General features: G+C 40.5%; 1 protein-coding gene across 4 annotated transcripts in view; it reads right to left on the bottom strand.

Annotated features, from left to right (window-relative positions):
- Positions 1-20,955, bottom strand: part of KCNT2 (potassium sodium-activated channel subfamily T member 2) — a 614,388-nt gene that overhangs the window by 300,597 nt on the left and 292,836 nt on the right. For all 4 annotated transcript variants that reach the window (XM_075182645.1, XM_075182644.1, XM_075182642.1 and 1 more), the window contains exons 7-8: positions 9,203-9,286; positions 445-539 (exon numbers count right to left, since the gene is read on the bottom strand). In XM_075182645.1, coding sequence (XP_075038746.1) covers positions 445-539; positions 9,203-9,286 — 179 coding nt within the window. The remainder of the gene's footprint in view (positions 1-444; positions 540-9,202; positions 9,287-20,955) is intronic.

The raw sequence follows: 20,955 nt of genomic DNA, 5'->3' as shown, positions 1-20,955 counted from the left end.
CCCCTCCAATGCAATATGGTTTTCCCAAGAATTATTCTTTTTTTGCTTTCCTTAAGGAACCAGGCCCAAACTGTTTATCTGATATGGTGTTATTTACTTTATGTGTATGCTAAGCGGGAAGTGCGAAACTGTGATAAATGTATACATTTTTTAACGCACAGTAGAATAAACATTGGAGTTATAACTATACAAAATTGTCAGCGCACTAGCATTAAGAAAAAATGCAAGATAAAATATGAATCAAGTTAAAATAAAATATAATTAATAGCAACAGTCAAAATAGTTAAAACAGTGCAGCAATAATTTATATTTTGTTTTGTAATCAGAAATCAAGCTAATTATTGTATAATGAATGGATTCATCAATGCAGACATACAGGATTTCAATTACCATACTGTGCACAATAAAATACATAATGTGAATAAAAAAATGTAATTGACTTACCAAGTAAAGATAAGACATAACAAAGTAGATATCAAAATTAGAACTTGATTAAACATTGCAGACTGTGTTCGTTGTATTGCTCTATGAAGATCATTCTAAATCATGCCAAAACATAGTGAATATATTATTATTTTGTCAGGAATCAAGATTGAAAATAATGCAACAACTTCATTGCATTAATTGTACTGTAATACAAAACATTATTAGTAGATTTTTGTCAAACAATGGAAGCTTTATGGTTATTTGGTCATATCAATTATATTAAGTGTGCACATACATATACAATACAATGTAATGAGGAAGTAAAAACGATGGTGAATACTAATGTCATTGTGGGGAAAGACTAAGGTCATTTTTAAAGCAATTTAGCTAATTTAGGATATTTAGTCATCGTACAAAATAATACAAGATAGTTTTTTCCCTACGGAAAAAGGGAAGTCCCAAGCATTCCAAATAGTATATATTTAACCTATAATTCTTTCAAATAATGAATAAATTAAAAATCTGCTTTCCTGTAAATTTATGTTAAGAGAAACGTACTGTTATTTCTAATGCATTATAAAAAATTCCACTCTCAGAAATAATCCTGTGTGTTTGTGCAGATAATGAATACTGTCAAGGATAAGTGCAGTTTATTTTTTCAGTGGGGGGAGGGAGGATGCCTTTGACCAATATACTCATATTTTTTGTACATATATGCTATATACAGTTTTTATAACAAACATTATACATATATGTTTTGTTTTAAAAAGTTTACTTAACACATTGTTTTGCAAATAAGAGCCAGCTCAGGTGCATGTGTATTTCTGTAGTAGTGTGGCAGTTTTACAGCCTTTTTGTTATATTTGAAACAGTTTTTCTGGTCTGCAGGGTGTTTATGGCATAGTTGCCTACTCTCCCGGAATGTCCAAGAGACATCCAAATATTTGGGAGTTCTCTCGGATTCTTGGGAGATTAGGCCAACCTGCCTTCTTCATTGGTGAAGTGGGTGGGGGCAAGGGTAAATGTATCGTCCTGCCCCCAGACCTAACAACGTGATTCGCATGGCCACGGCCCCATGACAGAGCTCCCTCCTGGATAGTTTTGTACCAAAGTTGGCAAGTATGGTTTATAGTTGTAATCTATATCCATCCTGTAATCTGTCTGTAGACTTACCCATGCTGCACTTGTCTGATCTCAACTAAAAAACTTTAGTAGATTGGACATTTTGAAGTAAGGGCACAGTGTACATTCACCAATACACAGATGAAGAGAGGAAGTTACACTCAGAGGGTTAGTATTGAGAACTGGCTACCCTAAAGAACATACCTCCTCTACATAATCCAACAAAATTGATTTCCAATAAGGTATTGAAATATAGAGGCTCGGGGGGTGTGGCTTGACAGCCATATTGACCGGACGGAGTTTTTGCTAGCTCATCACCTGCAGTCTATAAATCTGCTGCCATCAGTGCCTTACTGCCTTCTACATGGCCCCCGTTTTCAGCTATCACTCAGGACATCTTTGGGAGTTTGATCCGTGCTTCTAGCAGCCATATATCACTGGATATAGACCTGCGTCTACCCACAAGTGGATCCATGGCCTGACAAGCTCTGCGCTCTGATACCCTCAGACTAACTGCACTCTGGCTTCTGCAGTCTGCAGGCTGCTCGTGCTCCTAAAATTCGCTCCCTGATGCCCCCCGTACCTAGGCTGCCCAGGTCAACTGCAACTTTACACAGGTACGACTGGACCACCCTCCCTCCGGGAACACTGTTGGACTTACCATCATTCACACTGGTTCTTACATGTTCCTGGGCTGCTTCTGATGCCCTGGACAGCACTGCCATCTGCTCTGTAGGTGATCTCGGGGCGTAGAATTTTCCTTGCCTTCTGACTGGAAGTTTCCAACTCAGCACATCTGGCTGCTGCTACCCAGACCTCTGATACCTGCGCTCCTCTCCAGAATACACCCGCTGGAGCCTCCTACCTGCGCTGCTCTAGTGCAGATGCACAGACACTGAGCCTGCATGGGATCTGGCTGCATTGGACAGAGCTGCCCTGGAAGCTTTCTTTCTCCCTAATCAAAGCTACATCAGCCTGTCCCCACCACCTGTGAACATCTAGGCTTCCTGCCTAGAAACAACTTCTCAGCTCCTTACCATCATAACCCTCCATATTTGACTTGTCTCTAATTGGCAGTTTCTTGACTTGATACAGCTAGCACCTCTGCCATCTTGTGACTGCTTATTGCACTTCATTGCCTGATTTGCCCTATTGCTGTAACTGGGACACCCAGCCTGCACTGACTCAGTGAACTCTCCTTTTTTGGGGCTGGGACTTCCTTCACTGATTATGTTATTTTTTTTCTTCTTGCCCTGACATATGCGGACCCTTCTCACACGAACCTTGACCATCCTCCCCTGCTTGCCTCACCTCAGCTCTTCCTGCCCTCTCAGCTTCATCACGTTGTATGTCTGATTCTGCAACTTATTTTGACCATGTCTAACAAACCAAAGGCAACAGTACATGTCGTAGATGCTTTTGAATCTAAAACTGACGAGCTTTGCCGCTCCCAGAGCATGATTGATAAGGCACTCTCTCGCCTCCACAACGAAGTCGAGGCTTTGAAAGAGAAACAAGAAGACTCTGAAAACCACTCTCGCTGCAACAATATTCATATAAGAAACATGGCCAAAGACATCATGCCAGCGGACATTCAAGCCTTTCTTAACAACCTTTTCCTCCACATTCTTCCAGATCTCTCTGATGTGGACTGTCTTATGGACCGAGCTCACAGGGACCTGAGAGCCAAGCCCTCCAGTGGACAACCTCCTCGAGATATCATCGTCCAAGTGCATTACTTTCGCACTAGGGACCACACCCTCACATCTACTAGAGATCAATCTGTTCTGTTCTTCCGGGACATGGACATTCAGCTGTCTCAGGATCTTGCACCCTCTACTATTCAGAAAGGGAGGGACTTGCAGCCTGTTACCAGAATACTCAGCCAGCACAACATTCGATACCACAGGGGCTTCCCATTCCATCTTCAGGTTTTTGCTGCCAACACTTCTCATTTTGTTAAGACTCTGAACCAAGGTCAAGACCTGCTTGCCAAGCTAGACATCCTTCCCGTGCCATCGACCTTACAGCTCTCCACCCCGAAGGGCAAGCGACCAGCACCCCCACAACCTGAATGGTCTTGCGTCTCTCGCCGCCTGGCCCAGTATGCTGCTCCACCCTGATATATATTCTGACCATGTTGATTTTTTGTGCCTGTCCTTCATTAGTGTTGTTTTTGCAGTTGGACTTCTTCTTTGGGTAAACAGAGCCCTAGAGGAGGGTTTATACACTCATCCTTACTTGTTCATTGTTCACTCCAACTCCAAGAAGAACGTGTTGCTTGATTTCTTATGTTATGCTTAGTACGCTATTATACCATGTTGACTCCTACCACTCATTAACACCCCTAACCAACCATTGAAAGGGTTCATGGACGCATCTCTCCCAACCCTCCTTCCCTTCCCATACCCCCCACCCTGCCATTTACCCATCCCCCCATTTGTCTTTCCCACTCCTTCCACCCCATTGTTTAACTGTTTAAAATTGCTATATGTAGTGCTATTAAGTTTTCAAGTCTGCACACTGTTTATTGGTTTGTTATTTCTGTGTTACTAAAGAATTTCTCATGGCTTCCCCAGTCCTGGCGAGTCTCCTCCTCATGTTCAGGATCACACCCCACATACCCTTTGATATTTTATGCAGATTTATGCATAATCTTTTCTATGGGTCCCTTTCACTCAGGGTTCCTTCCCAATTGGGCTTTTGTTTCCTTTCCTTTCTCCTCTCTCTCTTGTGGTTTCTTCCATTACGGTGTCTTGTATCTTTACAATTTGTCCCTGGGATGGATTAACTGTTTACTTCTTTATCCTTTGCTTTTAGCTTTGCTCTCGAGACCTGACTCCTCGCCAGGGCCATGCCTTTAAAATATTCTCCGTTAATGTCAACGGCCTCAACACTCCACATAAGTGTGCCGTGCTGTTGGGGGCCTGCAGGAGAGAAAAGGCTGACATTCACTCATTTCACTGAAGTCCAATCCCAACTCCAATGTAAACAGTTTTCTCAGTCCTTCTTTGTCTCTGCAGACTGCAAGAAACGTGGTGTTGCTATCCTGAATCATAGCAAGATCCCCTTTCAGCACTTCAACACATATGCAGATCTGGAGAGTTGCCTTTTACTTGTAGAGGGCACCCTCATCATCAACATGATCAACATTTATTTATATAGTGCCACTAATTCCGCAGTGCTGCACAGAGACCTCACTCTATTCAGTCCTTGCCCTATTGGGGCTTACAGTCTAAATTCACTAACACACACACACACACACACACACAGACACACAGAGGGGTCATGAGTTCAATTCCTGTCCATAGCCTTATCTGTGAAGAGCTCTGTTCCTGTCACCCTGGTCTCGGTCTACACCTAGAACCAGAATAAAAAACCTTTTTTACCAGACTTTTTCAACACATTGAGCTAGTGGTGCAGGGTTACGTGATCGTTGGCTGGGAATTTAATGTAGTTCTTGACCCTACCCTAGATAAGCTCCCCCCTCCTCCCGATGGGGAGCTTTCCCCCCCAGATTCTACAACACTTGTTTCCTTACTCACCCTCCACTGCTTATATAACTCCTGGCGAATCTGTAACTCCGATGCCAGGAATTATACCATTTCTTGGCCCCTCACCAAGTATAACTCCCCTCTCATGGACTGATAACTCAGGGGTATTTCTCCTCCTCTGTCTTTTTAAACAGCCACTGCCCAGAGGTAGATGGCGCCTAGATGACTCCCTCCTGCTTAATCAATCCATCGTCCAAGATGTTAAATTGTCAATCTCTAACTATTTTCTGGAGAATACTACTCCTGATGTAGCCCCAGGTATCATCTTGGAGGCCCATAAGGTCACTATTTGGGATCAGCTGATTAGTTTGACTGCATCTCCCAGAAGAAAAACAGCAATGGAGATTTCATTGCTGGAGCGTCAAATTGCTATGCTCCTTCTCCTTCATCAGACCCATCAAGACCCATTCTTACTTTCTCAGATTGAATCATTGAAGGGCCAACTTAACACTCTCATTTCTCGCAAGGCGGCTACTACTATGCAAAAGCTCTGACAGCGTTGCTATCATAAAGCTGATATACCTGACTCAGTACTTGCTAGAAAGCTTTGCAAAAAAATGCCCCTTAACCACATTGACAAAATAAGACAATCTTCAGCAGGTAAGGTTACCTAAGACCCTTCAGTTGTAGTCTGCGAATTCTGGGACTACTACTTCTCCCTCTATAACCTTCCTGCGCTCTGCCCTTGCAAGGACCTCCCGGTCCCCACCCTAATGGATTACCTTAATGCCACCCCCCTACCTAAAATTACCCCAATGCAGCTGTCCACTCTAAATGCAGAAATAACTCTACCAGAGGCTCTGGCAGCCATTAAAGCCCTGAAGGCTTTGCTGCCCCGGGGCCCAGATGGGTTCAGCCCTCAATACTACAAAAAGTTTGCTGGGGTCCTTGGCCCGCATTTGATGAAATTTTTGAATGAGGTGATTGAGGGGGCATCCTTCGACTCAAGCTCACATTATTGTTGTTTCAAAGCCGGGGAAGGACCATTCTCTTTGAGCTATCTATGGGCCCATACCGCTGCTTAAAGTTGATTTGAAATTGTACGCTAAAATCCTGGCTTCCAGATTAAATCCGCTCCTCCCTTCCCTCATTCATCCTGACCAGGACATCAAGTGCCTGATAACACTAGGAGGACCATTGACTTGATCCAAACAATCCATTGTGGCAAACTCCCCACCCCACTTATGGCACTCAACACTGAAAAGACATTCGACCGCATTTCCTGGTCCTTTATGAGTGGGGTGTTTGAAAGGATGGGATTCTCTGGTAAGTTCATAAATTGCATCTCCGCCTTTTATCGCTCCTCATCGGCCACAATTTCAGCGAATATTCTGACCTTGACTCCCTTTTCTATCTCGAATGGCACATGTCAGGGATGCCCCCTCTCCCCAATTATTTTTGCTTTGGTGATTGAATCTTTGGCTGCCAGGATCTGTGCCAATCAGGAGATAGTCGGTATCCCAGTAGGCCCATCGGCTCACAAAATTTTGCTGTATGCAGATGACATCCTGATGTCAATTGCTAATCCAATTGCTTCTCTAACCCCCCTCCTGGCTGAGTTGGATCTTAATGGCTATTTCTCAGGCTACAAGGTCAACTCAGACAAGATTGAGGTACTCAATTTTTTATTCCTGCATCAGACAAGTCACTAGTTGAGCGTTCTTTCCTATTTCGCTGGCGCCTCCACAAAATCAAATACCTTGGGATATTTATATTTATCACTAATTACTACCGCCACCTTTTCCAGGCAAACTTTCCCCACATTCTTGCCCAAATAAAATTAAACCTCTCCACCTGAACACACCTTTATATTGCTTGGATTGGTCGTTTTAACGCTGTCAAGATGAATATCCTCCCCAGACTTCTTTATCTCTTCCAGACCCTGCCTATCCGTGTCCCTCCATATGTGTTTAAATTCCTTTAGTATCACATTTCCAAATTCATATTGTCAGGAAAGCGCCCCCGAGTCTGCCTTAAGGTTCTTCAGAGGTCCACGCTTGGATGAGGGTTGGGGATCCCTGACTTCCTACGCTATTACCTCTCCGTCCAGCTCGTTCAATGCATTTTATGGTACAGTTCTGAGGCTGAGGGTCTGGGAATGCTTTCGCATTCTACTCTCCTCTTGCTCCCAAACGTTAGTCACCCAAAATGCTCCATGCTCCATCCAGTCATCTCGCATTCTTTGTCAATTTGGGACTCGTCTTTTCAAAAATATGATTTATCCCCATCTCCCACCCCAATGTTACTGTTATTCAACTGCCCTGTTTTTTCACCAGGAGCATCTCCCAATGTGTTTCATTCATGGCTCTTGTGGGGCATCAGATATTTTAATGACCTCACTGCTACTACAATATCTCCTCAATTTTCCGATATTCAATCTTGCTTCCATATTCCCTCAAAATATTTCTACCAATACTTACAGATACACCACTAAAATAAAACTGTTAAATCACGCCTCTCCTCCCGCTCCCTCACTACCTTTTAAACTCTCTGCCTACATCATGCCTCTACGAAAGGTCTCATCTCTACATTTTACTATGAGCTTGCCCCACCCACTTCAGGCCTCAGGGATCCTCACAAATATGCCTGGGAATGTGAGCTTGGTGAAACTCTGCTTGACGAAGAAATACACGAAAATGCTGCCTCCAGCTCCAGCTGCATCAAAATAAAACAGGATGTCCTTAAGGGGATGTTCCGATGGTACTACGTCCTCTCGCGTCTTCATAAGATTCTCCCAGACTCTTCTGATCACGGCTGGCGGGGGTGCCCCCAGGAGGGTACTTTCCTTCACAATTGGTGGACATGCCCAAAACTGACATGTTTGTAAGTGGACATCAAACAACTGATTGAATCGAATCTCCAGATTGCTGTACTACTGGAGCTCAAATTTTTTCTTCTACCTCTGGATGCCCGTTCTGTGACTCGTCATCAAAATAAGTTGGATCGACATATTGTCTTAGCGGTTACCTGTCAAATCACAGAAGACTGGAGGCATAATTCCACTCCATCCATTTAAACCATTATTAATAGTGTCTGGCAGATGCAACATATGGAATATATGACAAGCATAATTCGCAATACATCGAGGGCTTTCATAAAGGTCTGGAACCCGTGGCTTTCCTTTTTACAAGCTTGTTCTCCTTTCCTGTGACATCTCTCTAATAACTGACTTCCCCTTTTATTCCCCTCCTCGCCCGCTTATCCCCTTCTCTATCATGGAATTAGCCACTCCATCTTTCACTTTTCCCCATTCTCCTCTTCTTTTTATTCACCCTTTTCTTTTGTTTCTCTGTCTCTTTAAAAATCCTGGTCATTCAGTGAAGCTATTTTTAGTATACCACTGCATTGAGATGTTTTACTACTACACTAGTCGTAGTTGTTGTTTAACCTTTATGTCTCCAGATGTTTACTCTCTTTGCTGGTTGTTATTTGTACCATGACCTTACAAAATAAATCTTAAAAAAAAAAAAGAAATATAGGGTCTCTACTAAAGTGGGTGTATACGTGATTAGAATGAACACAGGGAAGTGATGCCCACAAAATGGCAAATGTATTTGCATTAGGTTGGACACATTTCAAAATGCATAACATTTGTGCCAGACGCACATTAAGCGTAACAAGTGTGTATACTTAAGCACCACCATGGCATTGTGTTGGAGAAGGTGTAGCGTTGTGACTTGAAAATGTTAAAAGTAAATGTTTTACTCTACTTGTACACAATACAATAATGTGAGAATATTGCCTTGACAGTTATTAATAAATGTGAAAGTCACATTTTTAATATAAAAATAAATTTGCAATGCTAATGATTTTAATATTATCATTTACAGTTGGTAAAGACGCAATCAGCCAATCAGAAGTGGCTAGCTAGAGCTGCTCATAGTCATCATCACCATAATTGCATATTGTTGCAACAGCCCTCTAACACTTGCGAGAGATACAAGAGATTGCTATTAGGTGAATACTCCCTGTACCACCTACTGTACTCAGCCTATGTGGGTGTATGCATACCCAGTTTTTGTGTGCATATGTTATACACATGTCACAGACATATTTACAACTGTAAATGAGCCCCATAATCTCTCTCATTTCATACTTACAATCATATTCTCCAAAGCGTGTTTAGCCAGCCAGCAGTTAAGAAAAACAGGAACAAATAAATTTCTTAAAGGAGGCCAGAATATCTGTGGAGAAAGTAAAATAAGATATGGCCCATGTTGCAATATAATTGATAAAAATACAAGTGAAAAAAGAAAGACAAAAAAAAAATCTAAATGTAAATGTTAATTTATATAAAAGCTAAAAACAAAAATTATTTGGTAACCTAGTTTTTTTTAAAAAAAAATCTGTAAATCACCTGCTGAATGCAATTGTATTAAATTCTCTAACATTTTAGATAGAGGGCTATATTTGGTCAAGTCTCTTAGACTGGTATCACAGAGATGTCTCACAATGCTATAGAAAAACATAGCACTCCAATTCCTATTTAGTGACAAATAACATTCAATGGGTAACTGTTTCACTGTCACAGGACAGTGCGTAAGCTGTGAAAACATCACAGGCATGCCCATTGGTGATTTCCCTTAGGAGAGCTTGTGTTGACTGGCAAGAAAGAGGTTAAATTGTTAAAATGTGCTTGATTTTGTTCCCTAAATGCATAACCTTACATTTATCTATGTTAAACTTAATCTTCCACTTGACCACCTAATCCTCCAGTTTATTCAAGTGCTTCTGTAAAGAAACTACATTTTACTCTTATTTTATTAAGTTCATCTGCAAAAATGGAAACTTTTCTCTCTAAACCATCACCAAGCCAATTAATAAATATATTAAAAAGGAGTGGTACCAGCAGGGAACCTTGAGGTACATCACTTAAAGCTTTTGACCAATTAGAAAATGTCCCATGTACCACAACTCTCTGTTCCCTATTCTCCAACCAGTTTTCAACCCAAGTACAAATGTTGTTTCCTAGACCCAGTTACCTTATTTTGTAAACCAACCTCTTGTGTGGGACTGTATCATCAGCCTTTGCAAAATCTAAGTAGACCACATTCACTGTACTACCATGGTTTAAGTTCCCACGAACTTTCTCGTAGAAAGTAACTAGATTAGTTTAACATGACCTATCCCTCACAAATCAATGCTGATTCCCACCATATCTGCTATACGCAATACCCTTGGTACTGAGCCTGATGAAATTAAATCCATGAAAATTAAGAATAACGGTCTAGCTATTTCTGAGTTTAGATCCATAAGAACCCTTGAGTGTATGCCATCTTGAACTGGAGCTCTTTAATCTTAATTTTATTCCGTTGCTTTAGGCATCCAAGTATTAATTAACTGTACGGTTGCATATACATTTTTGATTCCTAACTTTTCTTCCTCTCTAGTTAATACTGAAGAAAATAAAGTATTTAATACCTCTGCTTTTACTATACTATCATTAATCAATCCACCTATTTCACTTCTTAGTGGCCCTATATTGTCTTTTTAAACCTTTTTGCCATTTATATACTTAAAAAACATTTTAGGGTTTGTCTTACTTTCTTTTTCAGTGTGTTTTTCATTTTCTAATTTAGCCAATCTAAATTTCTTTTTGTATGTTTTATTTTATTTCTTGTATATATGGAAGGACTCCTTAGTCCCTTCATACTTAAACAATTTAAATGCACGTTTCTTCCTTTTAATTTCTTCCCTTTTTTATAGCCACATTGGTTTAAACTTAATCAACTTATACATGTATGTGTCCAACAACATTTTAAAGACAGCCCACTTTTCTGCTGTAATTTTTCTTTTAAAAACTGTATCCCTGTCTATGCACTTTATAGACTCCTTTAGCATATCAAAATTTGCTTTTCTAAAGTTTAAAGTCCTGGTTGATCCCTTATTCTGTTCCTGTTAAAAACCCATTCAAAATTAGACCATATTATGACCACTGATTCTCAAGTGCTCCCTTACTTACAAGTGCTCCTTTATTTGATATTATGTCTACATTATTTGTTATTACTAGGTCCAGTATTGTCCAGTTTCTAGTTGGTTCCTCTACTATTTGGGACTTTACGAATGGTCTTTTATAGTGCTCATAAACCTGTTTCCCCTGGCTGTACTACTAGTCTCATTACTCCAATCAAGGTCCAGATAACTAAAATCCCCCATAATTAAAATTTTACCTAGTTCTGTAGCCTAATTGCTATAGAAGTGGGGCTTTCTCAACCATACTAATATCTGGTAATGAATCCTGTGGACATCCGTCGGGGAAAGAGGAAAGTAAACACCCACCCCCAGCCCCCCTTTTAAAGGTGGATGCTGGAATCCTAAGACCAGGTTTCTTGGGATTTTTTTAAATTAAATCTTCTTACAAGAATGTAAGCGTTGACACATAATTTTCCCTCTGATCGCTCTAAAGTTGCCTTTATTATCTCTCTCCTCTCCGGACAAGCAGAGGACTTTGATACGTTTAACCAAGGGGAGAGATCTGAAGCTCTGGCACCCATCTAATGCAGGAGGTGCTTTTTATAGTGGAGCTGCAGCTGATTGGTGTCTGAAATGTGAATAAATGAAATACGCAAGGTCCGCGCATGCGCAGAACCCGTAAAGATAGCATCTGCAACTGAGAAAGCGGCGTTTGTCTGGAGGAGAGCCGTCGGTGAGAGAGAGCTAAATAAATGCCCATCTGGTCAGCGGGGCTGAGCGGTGACAGTACCAGGGCCTGATCAACCACTAGGCTGACCAGACTGCAGCCTGGGGCGCTGAGTCCTGGGGGGCGCAGCACGGCACACTAGCAAGCTGTTTTTTTTTATTTTTTGTTTTTTTATTCAAATGCCGGCGATCGGCTTCTTTCTCCTCTGATGGGGCCGCCCCTGTCCACAAAGTGCTCCTATACCCAATCACGCAGCTAACAGCATCTGATGCTGTTAGCTGTTAGCTGCTGCTGTTAGTCAGTGTATTGCTTAGTGTGGTCACGTGAGATCTCACATCTCACGTGACCACACTAATCACAGAGAGCACGCCCGCAGTGACAGTGCAGCTAACAGCGTCGGATGCTGTTAGCTGCGTGTGGAGATGACAGAAGCGCCGGCTGGTGAGAGGAGGAACAGAAGACAGCAAGGTAAGTGCAGCTTGTTAAATATCAGGGGGGGGAGACACATCGGATGTGGAGGGGGGGAGATGACTGGGGGGACTAATGAACTGGCTAATGTGGCTAACAAGGGGGGTCTTATAAATTGGATATGGGGGGGATTAATGAACTGGCTAGTATGGATTGGATAGGGGGGATTAATGGAGTGAAAATGGGGAGGTAATGAACTGTTTAGAGGGGGCTTATGAATTGGATGGGGGGATTAATGGAATGGCTAGGGGAGATTAATGAAGTGCAAATGTGGATTAATGAACTGGCTAGAGGGGGTGCTTATGAATTGGATAGGGGGGTGCTTATGATTTGGATGGAGCGGGTTAATGAAATGGCTAGGGGAGGGGATTAATGACGTGAAAATGGGGAGGTAATGAACTAGCTAGAGGGGGGTTAATGAATTGGATAGGGGGGATTAATGAAATGGCAATAGGGAGGTAATGAACTGGCTACAAGGGGGGGTTAATGAATTGGATAGGGGGGTCATACACTATCTCTTGCAGGTCGATAGGGGAGATGAATTAGCTGGTGGCGGAGGTGATGAAATAGCTTGTGGGGGAAGGATCTCTGTATTGTGTGACGGTGATGTGGATGCTGACTGTGGTTTCAGCGGTCACTAGAATACTAAATACTAGATAGGGCTGGTAAATGTTACTATATGAGTGTAAATAAATTTCATATATTTTATTGTCTATGTCTGTACTAGGGGGTTGTTTTGTATCATTCAGGGTTTGTTAAAATTTGGCACTATAATACAATTTTGGCACATTTTAAATACAGGACTCCCAACTTTTCAGAAGCCAGGCAACGGACAACGCCCCAAGAACAAGCAAAAGAGAACACCAGGTAGTCTATGCTGCAAGATCAGGTAAGAGAGGAAGTGCATAATGAAGTGTGTTTTATGTATTAATCAATGTTTTACAATTTTGTTTACATATACCTATATATATATATATATATATATATATTTTATTTTTTTTATTTACCCATACATTGGTGCGGGGGGGGGGGGGGGTGGTAACCAGTGTAGTAGCCTAGGGAGGCTGTGACCCTTAATCAGGCCCTGGACAGTACCCCCCTACCCTGGGCACTCAGGCACCTTCAGCAGCTCCTTTACAGTCACCCACTGTTAAGGCGGCGTCACCCCAACTTCATATTCCTATACCATCTAAGTACTCTGGGGATTACAAGGATTTCTGAACAAGTGTGCTTTACAATTTGGACTCCTTCAGGAAAACTACCCTTCTAAAAGAATGAAAGGAGCCAGGGTCTCCCCATTCTGAGAGTGCAATGATCTGCTTCTGCACAAATACATCTCCTTTTTGGAATCTTTTTAAAGAATCTTTGTTGAAGATAGTTGAGTGTCTTTGGTTGTTTCTTTGGGTCTGCCGTGGCGCGACCTGTGGTGGGGATAAATGGGGGTGGGGGATGGGGGGGGAGAAATAGCAGTGCAGAAATGCAGACAATATACTATGGTGCTAAGTTGTTTAGCAGCTGTTTATAGCTTTTTTGCAGTGTTTATACGTCTATATCTCTTCTGCCTTATGTCTATAGCTCTGATGCAATGTATATTGTATGCGGGGTGAGTATGTTTATAGCTACTGCTATTTGGATGAGCCCTGGGGGGTATGCGGAGTGTGGTATGTTTATAGCTTAATGTTTATAGCCCCAAATTTTTATATATAGCTCGTGGTGGTTGGGTGGAGGTACTTACTCTGTATTTTATGGTAAGATGTTTATAGCTCGTGGTATGATTGTCATCTCACCACCCACCACTGAAACACCCGCCTAGATCACCCCAAAAGGAGGGTAATTATTCAACAACTGCTCTAATAAGAGCTTTAAGAGCAACATTTCTGCCCACCATATACATTACACACACACACTTCATTTACTATCTCCCCAAAAGGAAGAACACTCCTTCCACAGCCCACCACACACATATACCATTAATCACTACCACACCTCCACCTTATATACCACAAATTTACACACAACTCTTACAGTACCCAACTACACCATACCACGAGCTATAAACATCTTACCATAAAATACAGAGTAAGTACCTCCACCCAACCACCACGAGCTATATATAAAAATTTGGGGCTATAAACATTAAACTATAAACATACCCCACTCCGCATACCCCCCAGGGCTCGTCCAAATAGCAGTAGCTATAAACATACTCACCCCGCATACAATATACATTGCATCAGCGCTATAGACATAAGGCAGAAGAGCTATAGACGTATAAACACTGCAAAAAAGCTATAATCAGCTGCTAAACAACTTAGTACCATAGTATATTGTCTGCATTTCTGCACTGCTATTTCTCCCCCCCCATCCCCCACCCCCATTTATCCCCACCACAGGTTGCGCCACGGCAAACCCAAAGAAACAACCAACAACAAGTACGGGAACTGGAACACCCGGATCATCCGTAACGGCTGCAACATCCCTCAAAACACATAAACCAAGCGCAGACGTCCAAGGTAAAACCCCTAAAAAGGTTTTTCACCACCCACAGTTGAGTGTCTTTGGCTGCCTCAGGAATTCTGTGCCTGCATCAGGGTTCTGTCACAGTAGGCCAGTATGCGATTCTGTTGCAGACATTAGGTTCTGAACTACAGTGGAATAATGAAGCTCTAGTGGCAACATTCTGGCAAGGACTGTCAGACTGTGTTAAAGATGATCTGGCTTCTTGAGAGCTCCCATCTTCCCTGGATGACCTCACTCCATATTACAATAGAGTGGACATCCACCTTAGGAAGTGCATTCAAGACAAGAAATACTCTCACCGTTCTGTGGTTAAGTTGGCATCCTGCTTTCAGACTCCTGTTTCATCCACTGTAGAATCTATTCAATTGGAGCAATCCTGACTTATCCCAGAAAAACAAGACTGAAGATTCAAAATAACCTTTGTCTATATTGTGCAGAGACTTGATATCTTTTTTGGTGGATCCTGTTGCAAGCGTATGGGGCTCCAGAACCTAACTGGTACCTTCAAGGCCATTTTAGGTACATCTATAAACTCTCCCTCTCCTGATCTCAGTGCCAGTTTTTCCACACCAGTGACTTTGTATTATTCCTCTGGGTCAGTCACCTTGTCTTTTTTTCTTGACTCAGGCGCAGCTAGCAAGTTAATCTCAGCTTCCCTATTCACTAAGCTGGCTCTTCCCACTCAATCTCTGGATACTCCACTCTCCAACTATTGATGGCAGTAAGATTGCACAAGTCATATGTCATCAGCGCACTGCCTGTGTGGATCTTTATATGACATGAGTGATGGACAGATACAAGCTTGAGACTGTTTAGACTCACAGGTTTGAAAATTGCTAAGGTGCATAAGTAGCTGCAAAATGTTATCATAGTGCAGCCAAGGCTAAATGGTATGCCTTCTGAATTTAGAGGTTTTGATACCGGCTAAATTTCCTATAGAATATTGAGTGACTAACATTAATTACAACTCTTCTTGAGTGTCACAAATATTAGCTACTAGCTAAGTATTGCGGCTGATGCACTAATAAACATAATCATATATGATTAAAAAATACTAATTCATGAAATGTATGATTATACTGATATCTTGACTGATGAGAGACCCATGTATGTCTCTGTTGACTCTGTTTTAATAAGAGCTTTTGATAATCTATATATGAACTTAACAAGCTATTTTGTCTTCTTACAAGTTGGAGATGTGAATCAGATGCACTGATTATATAACAGAGTAATTTTGTGTCTAATGGATTTTGATCATTGCTTTATGGTGCTATATTAAGTGTTCATAGAGCTGTTAGGTATTAACATTTTAATTGTGTATGTAGTTTAAGAAATTGTTAAATTTTTATGGTTTACACTAGCTCGCTTGGTTTTCTATAACTTCACCAATGGTCAGAGGCAGGAGAAATCAGCGAATTTCAAGGTACATTCTGGGTCACAAAAAGAAGTGGAAATAGGTCAGAAATTCAAACAGCAGGAACTAACAGGAAAAGCACAGCTTTAATAAATGCAATAGTGTAAAAGGCTCTGATAGCCAAAAATAACTATGCAGTTACTGACTAGACATTGGCAGTGCAGATCGAGATGCTGGCTGACATTACTAGTTAATTGGCTCGGTGGACAGTGGAAGCCACCACTCATCTTAACATCTTATTAAGAATTACTATAAAGTAGATTTCACTCATTTCAAGTGTCTGGTAGAGTCAACTGAAACTTAAGAAGAATGGTTTGTGTCTGTGTTGCCACATGTTGACAATCATGGTACTACAGTAGGTTTTTTCCTAAAATTCTAACTTTCAAAGCAATAATTCTTGCCTAAGGATCATTTTAGTAATATGTAATCCCCACCTAAATGCTTTTAATTCAACAAAATGATATTGGAAGACTAAATTTACCATTTATTGAAGGCAAGTAATTGAACAGTATTTTATTATGTGGTCATGTCAGATATGTAGAATACTATTTTGTCTTTTAAAGATGTAGATGAGATGTTATCAACTTTATTCCATGAGTGTTCAATACATTTCGAGAGCTTGAAGGCCTGCATTCCAGCACACTACAAACATCCCTCTCTAACTAGCTCTCGGCACACAAAAGAGTAAAACTATATATTCTTCTGTTCTTTCCAATATACCGAAATACTAAATGCTTTGTGTTATCTTTGGAACCACATTTGTGCTATGTCTGTACCTTCTTTTGTTAAAGTACTGTGAGAGATAAGGTCATCAGTTCATGTACTAATGCCTGCTGTAGAGCTTATGGTTGACTTGGTAATTGCTATGTTTATACTTGTCAGTGCTCAATGCCTTTCCATAATGCATTAAAATGTACAAACAGTCATTTCCCATGATTGGAATTGGAAGGTGTTTATGCTATAATTTACTGTATAGTTAAACTTGTAAAAAAGTATGGAACTAAAGACTGTATTTATGTTTATCTCTGTGTCTTAAGCTTTAACAGTGCAGTAATGCCAAGCGTTCCTTGTAATAAAAAGCAAGAGCTGAAAAAACAAGAACATTTTGTAACATAATTGTACAGATTCTTACTTTTCTGAGAGTATCAGAAGACAAAACAGAGTTGGGCTCATTTATAAAGATTTTCGCAAAATTGTTTAAAGCTCATCCTCCATTAAACCAGTTAGAAAGTTGGAGCTATATTTGAAAAAGGTGAACAGGTTCAACCATCAACCAATTTAAAGATGTCCAAGCTTGTTCGAGTTTAAATAAACTACATTGGATAGTATTTTTAACTATTTCCCAGGTAAATGGAAAATTTAAAGTTCTAACTCAAATATAAAGCTCAAAAAAATCTTTTTTTATGAAAAAACATATTAAACATTCTATAAAATGCAACTATTAAAGGTTGAACAAGATGGAATATGTTGAACCAGGCTCAAGGGTTTGAATCAAAACATTTTCTATTTTATTTGTATGTGTTTTAGTAGTAAGTTGTGAATGTGAACTTCAAATTCAAGTTAACAGCTTATCAGTTGTAATACACACCACAATGGTCGACCAAAAGTTCTAGTTTGTGGAACTATGGTGGTTTGCTTGAAATTAACTGGCTAGAATAATTCAAGCATCTCTACTGATTGCTATAGTTTAATGCACGTTTTGCACCTAAATACAATGCTGTATTAGTAAATAAGTCTTTTTTTGTTTACATTTCCTATAATGTTGATGTTCTTCATAATATAATGTGAAAGTCAAATAATTGGATAAAGTCGGCTAAATTGATATTAATATTAGTTTACCATGCGATTGCAATCAGTAGGCCACGTGTAATGATGCAAACGCACTGATTAATAACACACACACTTACATTTACATTTTCACTTAGAAATAGTACAAATTTTCTAATAGTTCCAAATCACACTCGATCATTTAATAAATGAATTAAAGGTTATTTATACAGATAATGTTAAAGTAAAGGTATTTATAGTTTAGGTCCTCTAAAATGTAAAGAGTTTGGTATCATATTAAAGCTTATTTCACCAGCATTATTCCTGCTTCAACAGAGTAGCAATCTAGCAATCACAAGTTATGAACAGTATGAGATTAATACACAAAACACTCTTCTAATGGGTCAATTTAAACTGGTTCTTCCATGGGAAGACTCGTAGGCATCAGTTTGAGTGAGCGGCCCTCTCCTTTTGGAGAAGATCAAATGAACTGACCTATGACCAGCTGTCTTCTGGAACATCTTTAACCCTGGACCAATGAAGAACTCTCTTAGTGTTAACTGTGTATATTCTGTGACATCATCAGTGTTTTTTCTAAACTTAACAACATAAAAGCAGCCTCGGATTTAGGAACAGTCTCTCTTTGCCAACAGCTCTCAAGATTGACGGGCTGCTTCTCAATCCAGGGCTGTGTAGCGTATGTACAGGGCCGGATTAACCCTAGGGCTAACTGGGCTACAGCCCAGGGGCCTCGGGCATCCAGGGGGCCCTTGAAAGTGCTCAGCAGCATTATTGATCTGTCGGGGGCAGGGGCACCCTCCGGCGCGATCAATGCTGCTGAGCACTTTCACTGCGATCCTTCCCCGCCCTGTAGTCTCCTTACTGAGGAGTTCTCGTGAGTCTCACTCTCACGAGATCTCCTCAGTAAAGAGCGTACAGCGCGCCGGGGAAGGACTGCAATGGCAGGAGAAGGAGGTAAGTGCCTTGGGGGCAGCTCGGCTCACCTGGGGGGGCAGCTCGGATCATGGGGGGGAGGAGCCCTCATGGAGGAATGGAGGCCCCTTAGCCCAGGGACCTCCATTCCCTTAATCCGGCCCGAATTGCTGATGAGGTCATTCTTGGGCTTAAAAGACAGCTACAGAGGACAGCAAATTGGCATTCACTTCAAAGTGATAGCTGAAGTCAGGCTGATGTTGAGATATAAATCTCTGCCCCTGACAGGAAAGGGACAGTTGGTCCCTGGAGTACTGCTGTTGCCCTGTTCTACCTCTCCAGGTCTTGGGGAGCTGTGTGTCCGCCGAAAGTGGAGTGACAGTGACTTAGGACCGCTATGTTTGCTGGTAGCCTTAAAGGAGAGAGGGGGATAAGCTTGGATTGTTAGACAGCAGTCCCTGACAGTGACAAAGATACTTGTGAGGTGTTTCATTATACCCTGAATGTTTTCTGTGCCAGACTGTAGTGTCATTTGTTGCAAGTTATTATTTAAGTATGTTTATTGCTGTTTTGTGCTACCATTTTGTTAAATAAACTTATTTGTATTATTTTGGATATTTGCCTGGGTGATTTTGAACCTTTGGTAGGTACCGGGTAGGCCAGCTGTGCGGCACAGAAGGTTACGTTAAACCCGGTATCCTCACAATTGTGTTCTGCTTAATTTTGCTATTAAATCTCTTTTGTGCTTTGGAACCACATTAATCGCGTCGAACAATATTTATTGATAACTACAATACAAACATTACAGTAATGATGGGTTTTTGAAAGTAAAGTCTATATTTGCAGTTCAAAATTAAATAAGTAAATAATTAAAGTATGTGTCAGTTATAATAATTAGAATATTACCATTCAAGCTACCAGCGTCAGATATTTCTGAGACAAATTGCACTGTAACACTTCAAATCCAGCTAATCCAGTACTTTGCGTAGAAACTGAGCAGAGGTGATCATAACATTCTCCTGAGTTATCTCCAAATTTCTTTAATCGTCATCATTAGTAGTAGTATTATCATTTAGTTATATACCATCATTCATACTACACAGAGCTGTACAGAAAATATGAAATAATTCATATCAGTCCCTGCACCAAAGGAGCTTACATTCTGTCAGAAGCCAACCAGTATGTTGTGGGCTTCTCCTACTTGTCTATTAACTTGGAGTACAAAATGTACAAAATGCAGAAATGTACAGCATATACATTTTGCACAAATGTTGACCATTGTGTGCGAACACAGGTGTTTGTCCCCATTCTGATGTTTGGAAGTACATCAGCAAAAGTAAAATGGATTTTGAAAATCCTATAGAGCTGTCACTTTTTGGATAACTCGCTTAATTAATTTCAACTTTACAATTTTCTATTAAAATACCACTCTTTGGAGACCCATTGAAGTTTTAAATAGATAATAAAAGCAAATAAGCATTGCAACTGTATATCTATCATGTGTTGCATTTGTACATTTTAATGTTTTAATTACATTTATTTGTGTGCATAAAAATGTTCTCCCCAATAGAAAGTGCACCTAATTGATGCAAATCTATCACATTGAAGATATTCACTGACACATTTTTCTCTAGTGCATTAGAGGAAAACTTTCTTTGAAACCCATTTAAATATACTGACTAACAACACTCATTGTTTCTCGAAAAGATCCACTGGGTAAAGAAAAAAACATACATTGGCCAAGAGAATAACATATTTTGACACTAACTTTATTATACTGACATTTTTATTTGTATGCACAGAATAGTAAGCATATTCTATTGAAGTCAGAGGTCTAGGTTTACTAATTTGCTGGTTTGAAAAAGTGGAAATGTTGCCTATAGCAACCAGATTCTAGTTATCATTTATTTAGTACATTCTGGAAAATGACAGCTACAATCTGATTGGTTGCTATAGACAACATCTCCACTTTTCTTACCCGCAGTTTAGCAAATATACCCCAGAGACTTATTTAAAGTAGCTTGAAATCTGACTACCCAAAAAGTAACACTTTGTTTGTAAACAATTAACTAGAGATGTTTAAACAATTTGAGTCAGTTCAAAATCCAAGC

The sequence above is a fragment of the Mixophyes fleayi genome, chromosome 8 (genome assembly GCF_038048845.1).
Source record: "Mixophyes fleayi isolate aMixFle1 chromosome 8, aMixFle1.hap1, whole genome shotgun sequence".
In the NCBI taxonomy this organism is placed as follows: Eukaryota; Metazoa; Chordata; class Amphibia; order Anura; family Limnodynastidae; genus Mixophyes; species Mixophyes fleayi.
The sequence above is the reverse complement of the archived record's forward strand: the minus strand, read 5'-3'. Positions and strand labels throughout refer to the sequence as shown.